We start from the raw sequence: 11,063 nt of genomic DNA, 5'->3' as shown, positions 1-11,063 counted from the left end.
CGCGCCGGCGCCTGGCGGCAGGATGGGCTGTATCCAAAGCATCACCTGCAAGGCGCGGATCCGACGCGAGAATATCGTGGTGTACGATGTATGCGCCACCATCGACCAGTGCCCCACTCGCATCGAGGAGACCTCGCCCATCGTCCTGCGCTACAAGACCCCCTACTTCAAAGCCTCGGCCCGCGTGGTCATGCCCCCCATCCCCCGCCACGAAACCTGGGTGGTGGGCTGGATCCAGGCATGCAACCAAATGGAGTTCTTCAACACCTACAGCGACCTGGGCATGTAAGCTTCAAACCGCGCGGAGATGGAGCGGGGTCCCCCGCCCCAGTCTTTGGTCCCCACCCTGTCCCCTCTCTCTAGCTCCTTCTTAGCGCTCTCCCCATCCTCTTTCTAAACCTTCCTCCCGCCTCCTTTCCCACCTCCCTCCTCCCTCTGCTTTTGTTTCAGTGACTGGGCGGGTGTAGGGAGGCTCCTCGCGAAGGCTTTTTCCCGTGGTTTGTTTCTGACTCCCTGTAAACGCGAACCGTACAGTGCGTGAAGAACGCGACAAGAAGGGTTGGAGAGGCGCAGGTGGGGATGGTTGGCTAGTGCCCTAGGAGTATTAGGGGTGTCTTCTGTGCCTTGTAAGGCCTCCCGGGAAGAGTTTGGGGGGACATGTAGAGAGGGGAGTGTCGAGGACGCGTGATCTGTGCCGCGCGTCCTTTGGAGGAACCTGAGTGGGCATGAAAGCTAAGGTCCTGGGCTGCAGAGTGAAGTTGGTAGTGCTGCCGTTGCTCCAGGATTATTGGGTACTAGTTCTATACCCAAAGGCCAGAGAACCTGGAGACGCTGCCTTAGGGAATCACAAACCGGCCAGGGTTGCCCTGGCTCCACGCCCTCTCATTGAGTTGTGGGTGGTCGGTAAAGGGGAGGCGCGGGACGCGCCTGGTTTGAGCTGAGCTGATGGCCTTGTGCTAGCAGCCTATGGCTAGCAGGAGACGACGTGGAAGTGTTTCTTATGCTCAAGAAATTGATGGGTCTGTCGTCAGTCTAGGGTCTACTTACTCTTCAAAACTTTTCTGATTGCGGCGCTGGAAGGGATTCCCCGCGCCCACCGCTGAATCCAGTCGGGTAGCTGGGAGCTCTCCAACTTCTTTCAGCAGCGCTGCTCAGTGCGCGCCTGGCTTGGCGGCTGCGCTACAGACCCAGGATAGCCGAGGCTCCTCTGCGGATGGGAGCCCATAGCTTGCCCTGGAATCGCAGTCTGTGAGAGGGCGCGCCCAGGACTTTTTATTTACTAATTTCTCATAACTCTCTACCTGCCTTTTTCAGAACTGACTCTGAACAGTGGGCAGCGACAGTGGCTAAAAGGTTCAGGGCAGCTTTCCACCCGCTGTTACAATGTAGGTCTAGAGCATCCTAATTAGCCTGCAGTCTTCAGGGAACCCTTTTTCTGGAACTTCAACCTCATTCCTTTTATTAATCTAAAACTATAGCGCTGTTAAGGTTCACTTATTTAATGTGGATGTGGGATGAGAAAGTTCCCATTTTAAAAGGTCAAGGCACCTTTTTAGCAGCAGTTTGCAAGCTTTTTATTGTACTCTGAGCATGTAAGTTAACACTAGTCATAAGTGCTAAAAGGAATTGTGACAGGTCGTTTTGTTTCTTTCCCCCCTCCCTTTCTTTCCTCCAAGGAGTTTGCACTTTTCTCCTTGAGCATGAAAGCTCAGCGCTGGAATAAGCTCACTGGTAGTGAAATGTGAGAGCCCAGTTTCCCCTGAGCCTTTGGGCGCTGCGTTCTCTTTCTGGAAGGCGTGTGAGAAATTGGGGATGTGTTAGTTTTGGTGAATCATACCATTTCAAAACAGGCACACCCTCAAAAAGAGTGATTATATCTAAACACATGTCTGTCTTTAAACTGCCTTTTTTCCCCCCCAGAAATCCATTCTTTTAAGTCTAGTCAGGGAAAACCACAGAAAGGGCAAAGGCCTACCTTTGGCCTGGTATTGATGGCACCTGGCACTTCTGTGGGAAATCACTGTTCTCCTGGGTGCCCTTAGGTCCCTTGTGTGGGAAGCTAGGAAGATATAAGGTGAAGTAACCTTGCTCTTTCCCCCAAGATCACACAGCTGCTGGGTTCTCTGTTGCCTCACTGTCTTATTAACTAAAGATTAATAAAGGGCCCTTTCCATAAGAGATGGACTCTGCCTTGGAGAAACCACGTTAAGAAATGGCAAGTAGTGGTTGAGTTCCCTTGACTCCCTGAAGGGTATGTCCATATTGGAACCAGCTTTCGTGTACATGAATCTGTGATGGCTCAGCACTTGTATTTCCTTGACCCTTCCCTACTGAATTATCACCTTTGGGATTTGGAAAGAAGTTTTGTTCTTAAGCTGTCTCTTTAAATATTTTACATTTCTTAGCTTTCTTCTTTTTGATGCAGAGGAGCAAAAATACTTCCCAAGAAATCATTAGGAATGTTATTATAGGTTTGTGTCCATAGTCTACCTGTCTCTTCGTGGTTGCAGTAATTGCTATGTGTTTAAAGCCGCTTTGGAGCCTGGGTTTGATCAAACCAATTTCCACAGAAATGTTTATGCCCTGAAAACTTTGGCAATATAAATTTTGTAATGGGAACTAGTACTGTATAAAAGTTACTGCAGTCTATTAGTGATGATGTTCGCTTTATCTGGTGCTTTGAGTCGAAAAAGCACTGCAGGCTGAATGTTCACCCCCGTGTAATGTTCCCGTTGTGTAATGTTCCCGTTACACAAAACATAACGTGGCAAGAAGGTCTGGGTTACAAAGATGCTTTTGCAGCATTTTAAAAGGGACTTGCCAGAGGACATACACAGCTTAAAATAAAAAAAAAAAAAACTCCATCGGCATTGTTGAAAGAAGACATAGGCCTCAAAAAAGGATATATAAGCAGCCCATGGACATAATGGCAAGAGCTTAATTTGAACTTGGACTCAAGTACCTTGGAACTTCCTTAAATGAGCCTATAGAAATGATACTGGTGAATTATCACAGCACCTACTCATTCCTCATCTGGTCCAGGAGAATCTGCTAATGCAGCCTTGCAGAGAGGAGACTGCTCAAATTTTCAGCCCTTCGGGGGAAAAGAGCTTTTTTCAGTAAACTTAATCAATAAGCAAATATTTACCAAGTGCCTCTGATGTATAGGCCAAATCAAACAAACTACCACTAAGTCTTTTCTAACTTATGTTGGTATGAGCGGGCCCTCCACCGGGTTTTCAGAGACTGTAAATCACATAGGAGGAGATTGCGCCTTAGAGTAGTAGGGGGATTCGAACCACATGCCTTTGGGGTGATAGCACAGTTCTTTACCCACTAGACCACCAGAGCTCCCTATTCCAACTCACAGTGACTTTAAAGGATAAAGGACAACTGCCCAGAGGTTGTCTAGGATGATACATCTTTATGGAAGCAGACTGCCACATTTCTTCTACTGAGTAGCTGGTGCTTTTGAACTGATGACCTTTTGGTTATCAGCATATCACTTTAACCACAGTGCCAGTGGGGATCCCTGATGTACAGGCACCAGAAGGGGAGACAAAACAACTTCACTGCTCTTTAATGAAGGAAGTGTGGACAGTGAAGGAAATCTTCATGGGATACATGCAAAGGAAGCCAGTGTTCCTAACTTGTTTAGGAGAAATTTAAAAATCATTCTATTAAAAAAGAAGTGCTAGGGGAACTCTGGTGGCCTAGTGGCAAGAAGCTGCACTGCAATCCCAGAGGTGCATGGTTCAAATCCATCAGATGCTCTGCCGGGAAAGGAGGGCCACTCTCCTCCTGTACCAGTCAGATCTGATTTGACGGTACACACACACACACACACAATAATAAAATAATAATAATAAAATTTTTTTAAAAAAGGAAGTGCTGTAAGAGAGAGAAGAGTGCTCCACAGGCAGAGTTTTCTAGAAGTAGTCACGCTAGACTCTTAAGAATGAATAGGATTCAGCTCAGCAGGAGGGACAACAACAACAGTAAAAAAAAAAAATCCCTTGCGATTATGTCTCTTCCAACTCATGGCCGCCTTATGAATTTGGAATTCCAAAGGAGAGGAAAGAAAACCTATGGAAGTGGGAAAATAGAAAGTTTTTCAAGGGACATACGTAGATAGGCCAGAGTTCCCTGGCTGGTGCAGCTGGTTTACATTTGGCGAATAGACACAACGTTGGTGGTTTTTACCCGCCCAGGGGTCTCACCGTTGGTATCAGCAGTTAGTAGATTTGGAGACATATAGTATTGGGAAAGTTTGCTCTCAGGAACCTCTCCAGAGTCCTAAAGTGCCGTGATGTCAGCTTCAAGACTGTTGGGCACCTGATTTAGACTATAGTTTTTCCAGTCATCTGCGATGCATCTAAGAGCTGGACAATAAATAAGGGTGACAGGAGAAGAATCAATGCCTTTGACTTGTGCTCTTGGAGAAGAGTGCCTGCCGAATATCCCATGGATTGCCAAAAGAACAGAAAGATATGAAAACAGAGAAAGTACAACCAGAGTGCTCAGAACAAACAAATGTCTTAGGGAAAATGCAGCCAGAGTGCTTCTTAGAGGCAAGGCTGGCAAAGCTTCGTCTCATATACTTTGCTCATGTTGTTAGGAGAGGCTGTTTCTTGGACAGGGATGTCATGAGTGGAAAGTGGTGGATCAGTGAAAGAGAAGATCCTCAATGAGACGGAGTCTGTAGCCATGAGTTCGAATGTGTTGAGGGTGACAAGGCTGGTGCAGGGAAGGACAGAGTTCATACTCTACTCGACAGCACCTGATAACAACACAAAAGAAAGGCTTGGCATTCTGCCTCATTAAAGCTTACAAACAGGAAAGTGCCACTCTTAACACATGGTAGTTGCCATGAGTTGAAACTGTCTTCCAACAAGTCTGGCTTTGTTTTCAAAGTCAACTGGATTGAAGTAGTCATCTGTAGGAGAAGATACCTGAAGGGGAAGTTGGAGCTGTTGGGAAGGAACTAGGAGAATATGGTCTGGAAAAGAGAAGCTGAGATGACATCATCTGAACCAGACAGAGGTTGTCAGGAAGTTCTTCATACCCTCTTCATACCTCTTGAGTGTGCAGGGGCTTTTAAAGGCAGACTTAAGACCTTTTTGATGAAGTAGGTTTGGATGGTGAATCAGTATACCCGGGAGGTTTCCTAAGTGAGGTTTAAATGGTTCTCCTGGGCTAGTGATGAATGAGCTGAAGCTGAGGTCAGGGGGAGATCTGGCACTGACTAAAGTCCCCTTCCTACATCTCTGAGTGTGTTGTCTGCTGGAGCTGGTAGAAAACTTACCGTGGTGACCCTAGGCTTGTGGCATAAAAGCCATGTCCGCTGCCTGTTTAAGAACATTAATGAGTCATGTCTCACCTCCCTTCCTCAGGAGATGATTTCTCCCTGCTCTCTCTGCAGAGCCACGGTCATTGAGGAGTTGACTGCCTACTCCCCTCTGTTACCTGTTCAGTTCAAGCTGGTTCTAGCCCTTCTGGAACTGCTCTTGTTCATCTCTGCTTTCCTTATTTCCACTTATAATGCAGTAGACATTTTTGAGAAGCTCTCACTTTTCCAAAAGAATTCACAAGTTGACAGCTTCTACCAGCCCGAGATCTCTCTCACCTTTTGGCTTTTTCTGAGTCTCCAGCTGCTCCTAGCTTTCTGTGGTTATGTCTCTAGATCACCTTTGTTGGGACATTCCTCATTCTTTATTCTCCCTGGGTCATTGTACCCATTTCCATGGTGAGAGAAGTTCTCTGTGAAGTACACTCATCTCTGGGTCAGGTATGTGTCTATGTGTAATTTCCACATAGCTCTCTGAAAAATGTTGCAAGCTTGATATATCTAAACCTGGAATTTTGGTTTCCACTAAGTCTGTACTTCCTCCAGGCTTCTTTATCTTGGTAAACACCATCTCCAGGTCTGAAGTCGCTCAGGCTGGAATGTTAATGTGGTGGTGGTATTGTTAGATGCCATTAAGTGCAGTCCAACTCCTAGTAAACCATAGCTCTGAACTCTGTTTTACTCTGTGGCATCCTTATCACCTCTGACACACTTGAACCCATTGTCACTGTGTCAGTCCATCTCATTGAAGGTCTTCCTATCCTTTGCCAACCTTCCACCTTTCCAAGCATGATGCCTCTTTCTAAGGAATGGCTCCTCCTAACATACTTATGTGAGATGAAGCTTCGAGATCCTTACCTCTAAGGAGCACTCTATTTGAACTTTCTCCAGGACAGATTGGTTTGGGGGTTTTGGGTTTTTCTTATTTTTTGGCAGTCCATGCGATATACAGTACTCTCCTCCAACACCATACTTAAAAGGTATCAATTCTTCTTTTGTTATCCTTTTTTATTGCCCAGCTCTCAGATGCAAGGCAAGAGTGATTGAAAAGATCATGGCTTGTATCAAGTGCACCTTAGTCTTTAAACTGACATCATTGCTCTTTAGGACTTTGAACTCCTAAAGCCCAATGTGTTTATTGTGGATTCAAGTAAGATGAAGTTATTGACAGTGTCAGTCTCTTCTCCATCTATAATGATGTTGCCTATTTATTGATTCAATCAGTGTGTACTTCATGGTATGTTCTCACACACGCAATCTGTCATTAGATTCTGCTGACTTCTTCTTCACCAAGATGTATCTAATCCAGCCACCCCTTTCCATGGCCTTCACTGCCATCTCAGGACATGTCACCATTAGCTGTCATTAACTCTAGCAGTGGCCTTCTGACTGAGCTTGTCACCTTTAATCCAACCCCCAACATCACCCTGTTTCCCACATAGCTAAATGTAAATGTCACTTCCACCACTTTAAACCCTTTAGTAACTTTCTATTGCAACTAGAGTAAAATAATTAAAAAACTTCTTCTGGCTCTCTCAATTCTCCTCTTACCGTTTGCATGAGCCATGGGGCAAATATCACATGTGGAACATATGTGGCATGCCAACATTTTCAGCCTCTCTGGTTTCTTGGAAAATTGTAATCCTAGCTGTAGTACATACTACCTTCTGGTGAACATGAATAACTAAGTGAATCTGAAGAAATGAACCTCCCAGCACTGCCACTCTTACCTTTGGATGATACATGAAACATATGTGTCTCACATTGTTGTATCAAAATCCATATTACCTCACCTTCTCATTTTGATATCCCTCTAATATTACCCTTGAATATGGAGTACCAGTGGAATGTCTATCTGTGTTTCATTGACTCTGCAAAGGCATTTGACTGTGTGGATCACAACAAACTGTGGCTGACTCTGAGAAGAATGGGAGTCCCAGAACACCTGATCATGCTTATGTGAAACCTATACTTGGACCAGGAGGCAGTGGTCAGAACAGAGCAAAGGAATACTGCATGATTCAGAATTGGGAAGGGTGTATGACAGGGATGTGTCCTATCTCCAAACCTTTTCAATCTCTATGCAGAACAGATAATCTGGGAGTCTGGCCTCTATGAGGAGAAATGTGGCATCAGGATTGGAGGAAGACTCATCAACAATCTGTGTTATGCAGATGACAAAACTCTGTTTGCTGTAACTGAGGAGGATCTGAAGTGCTTGTTGCAGAAGACTGCAGCCTTCAATATGGATTGAAGCTCAACATCAAGAAAACAAAGATTGTTAACAGCTTCAGTTTGCTTGACTCCACAGTCAACATTGTTGGTACCAGCAGCCAGGAAATTAAAAGAGGAATTGCATTGGGAAAGTAATGCTGTCAGAGACCTCGCTACTAAAGTACTGAAGGACAATGATGTCAGTCTGGAGACTAAGTTGCGCCTGATCCAGGCCATTGTCTTTGCTATTACTTGATATGCATCAGAAAGCTGGATGATGAATAGGAATGATAGGAAGAGCTTTTGAGCTGTGGTGCTGGAGAACAGTATTGAATATACCATGGACTGCTAGGAGAACGAGCAGATTCATCCTAGATAGGGTGAGACCAGGCTGCTCCTTGGAGGAAAGGATTCTGAAGCTTCATCTGACAAACTGGACATGTTGCAAGGCAGGGACAGTCTTTGGAGAGGGACGTCATGCTTGGGAGGGTGGAGGGACAGCGCTGGAGAGGAAGACCCTCAATGAGATGGATTGATTCAGTGACTGGGGTACTGAGGGTAAGTGTGTCAGGGACAATAAGATTGGCACAGGCTAGAGCAGGGTTTAGGGCTGTTGTACACAGGGTTGCTATGAGTCGCGGGTGACACGATGGCACATAACAACAACAGTACCATGTGACTGAAAACACATGTTAATAACAAAAATTCAAAGCTGAATAATCATGGAGTTAAGCCATTTTTGGTTCTTCAAAGGCAACCAACTTGATCCCATCCCAGAGTATTTTCATATGCTGGCCTCTGTATCTGAAATAGTTTTTTTTTTTCTCACCCTTTTTCTTAGCTGTTACCTCCTCAGATAGCCTGTTGGTGATTTCACTATCTTAAATTGCTTATATTCTTCTTTTTAAATACCCCATTCTTTCCCTTTACATATTACGTATTCTCTTCCTTTCCTTTACATAATATTCCAGTCTTTCCCTTTACATATTACATCTTTCCTTTACATATTACCTACCTTACAGTTTGAAAGATAAAATTGTATTTGTGTAACACTTGACCTGTCTGCTAGATGATAAGCTCCAAGAAAGCAGGTAGTCTGTTCTCTGCTCTATGGATAGTGCTCAGTCCATAGCAGATTTCAATAAATGTTTCATGGATAAATAATAGTCTTACCCTGTCTGCTTTCTCTTCAACAAATAATATATCTCATCAATATTCTCCCTCCTTCATTGCCATCGAGTTGGAACTGACTCTTAGTCGACCCTTCAGCAGGTTTTCAGAGGCTTAAATCACACAGAGGAGGCTGCCCATCTTTCTCCTGAGGACCTTATCAGCAGATTTGAACTGCCTGCCATTCAGTTGACAGCACAACTCCCTACCTACGCAGCCACCATAGTTCCAGGAATATTATTGTTGTCACATACTGTAGATTTGGAATGACTCGCAGCTGACCCTCTAGCAAGTTTTTAGAGGCTGTAAATCATTCAAGAGATTTCCCATCTTTCCCTCAAGGAGCCGCTGATGTATTCGAACTACCTTTATTAGGGTAGGCAGTGCAGCTCCTCCCCATTAGGCACCCAGAGCTCCTCACATTGAGATTAGCATCCTGTGTTTGCCGTGTTAGCGTTCAGTATTCAATCTGAGGTTAACCCAACAATGTTCTTGAGCTCTCGACTCTGCAGTGGTCAGTTAGCTGTGCACTTGTGTCATTTAGTCCTGTGTTCTCCTGCCTGGCTGTGGAGTCCTTGGCATGGAGCCAGCCCTGTCACTTCCTCTGTCCTACAGTGCTCTGTTCCTGGGCAGTAATGCTTAGCAAACACTGAAGCCTCATTCATTCCCAGGGCACTGGCTAGAAAGTAGCATTCGCTGCCTGCCCAAGGAGATGACATAAATCTTGTGGTAGCCTATTCCTCCTGCATCACCAACTTGTAGCTTGACTCCCAAGACTTGAGGTGGCTGCTGTAGCCATTGCTGAAACACTTTAGGGAATCTGAAGAGCCATTTGGCTGAGCTGGAGTTCCTCACCTTGTTACCAGCTGCCTGCAGGGCCAGCCAGGCAGTGAGTGTCCTCTCTCTCTCTCATAGAGATGCATTCACTGTTTTGGGGCATTTTGCTCTTGACAGCCAGAAGGGCTCTTCTGTCTAGAGAGCTCATTGACTCTCCTGGCCTCTGGTGCCAACCCCATCACCTTAACTCACATGGCAACCCCATTCAGAGGGCACAAAATGTGGAGGTTACTAGTGTCTTACCAGAAACATTAGGCATGTGGGGACACATGCACCCCCACCTCCCACTCCAGTCTAGAGCATCAGATGGGAGAGCAGACTCCAGTTCCCTTACTGAAGTCCTGAGTGCCCTTGAAGGGGAGATGGCCTAACCCTTCTGCCTCTAATCTTCTCCATCTCTGCAAAAGAGGAGCAGCAGAGGATTAGCTGGTCTTATCAAGAAGCATTAAGCTCACTGGAGATAAAGCACAACTCCAGAGTTGCAGGGAGTGGGGAGGGACAGAGGAGGAGGCAGATGATTAGGAAACGAGAAATGGGGGGGGGGAATTAGCATTGCAGTGTAGCCCAGATGCTAAATACCACTGAAGAAGACACCACGTGGAACCAGGAAAGGAGGGATCAGAGAGCTGGATGGCTGTTGAGCTACAGATTATCCTTGACTTCCCATAGGGCAGAAAAGGTGAATGCCATCCTTGAGGTCAGGTCTGCAGAAGTCTCGTGTTCTAGGTCAAGAAATAAGACTGACACTTGATTAAGCAAATGCAGAATCTGGGTTGAGACAGAATCAGGATCCCAAGGACTCCTCTTCCCTCTCATTTGAGGAGACACTGAGATCACCTGGCCTGTGCAATGACCCTATGAGTCAGGTACCTGGAAATGGAATGACTTTGTCTGTGGTCAAACATCTGCTGGCTAGCTAAGCTGGGATCATGAACCCTAAGTTCTAACCCTATGTCTTCTTTGGGCACCATGATGGCTTGGCCCAGCACAGGTGTCAAAGGGTCAGGTCAGCACTAGAAATAACCAGGTTTTGGCATCTTAAGTAGATGATCGCATATCTTCCTTTTCACCAGCCTCCTTCCCTCAGCTACTTTGGTTCACTGTTAAGAAAAGCTGCCCCAGATAATGAAGGAGCCACTAATCAGGGCATAGGAAGTGGCTTTAACTTCTAGCTTGGCTGTTATTGTCTCTTGGAGAATGGGAGGAAACGATCAATAACAGAGCGCTGTGGTGACCACACAAAGACACAGGGCCAGGAAGGGAGGTGGGTCCCTCTGAAGAGTTGGCGCCCAGACAGCCACATGTGGGACAGCACCCCACACCAAGAGGAGGAGGCACAGAGCGGTGGCCTCTCTGTCTTACCAGTCTAAATCAGTGTAGTGTTTAAGGATGGTCCTAGGGTTGTTAGTTTTTGTTAAGAGGGATGTGAGTGTGTTTGTTGGAGAGAGATGTCAGCCTCCAGGAGTGCTTGTGCGTCTAGGAGATGCTACTATAA

General features: G+C 45.9%; 1 protein-coding gene across 1 annotated transcript in view; it reads left to right on the top strand.

Annotated features, from left to right (window-relative positions):
• Positions 1–6: 6 nt before the first annotated feature.
• The window catches only part of FAM78B (family with sequence similarity 78, member B), a 132,416-nt gene continuing 121,359 nt past the window's right edge, over positions 7–11,063 (top strand). The window contains exon 1 of the mRNA XM_006887383.1: positions 7–285. Within this exon, the coding sequence (XP_006887445.1) occupies positions 23–285 (263 nt within the window). The 5' untranslated portion in view covers positions 7–22. The remainder of the gene's footprint in view (positions 286–11,063) is intronic.

Source organism: Elephantulus edwardii, unplaced genomic scaffold (genome assembly GCF_000299155.1).
Source record: "Elephantulus edwardii isolate Elephantulus edwardi_28Jun2011 unplaced genomic scaffold, EleEdw1.0 scaffold00057, whole genome shotgun sequence".
NCBI lineage: Eukaryota > Metazoa > Chordata > Mammalia > Macroscelidea > Macroscelididae > Elephantulus > Elephantulus edwardii.
The sequence above is the reverse complement of the archived record's forward strand: the minus strand, read 5'-3'. Positions and strand labels throughout refer to the sequence as shown.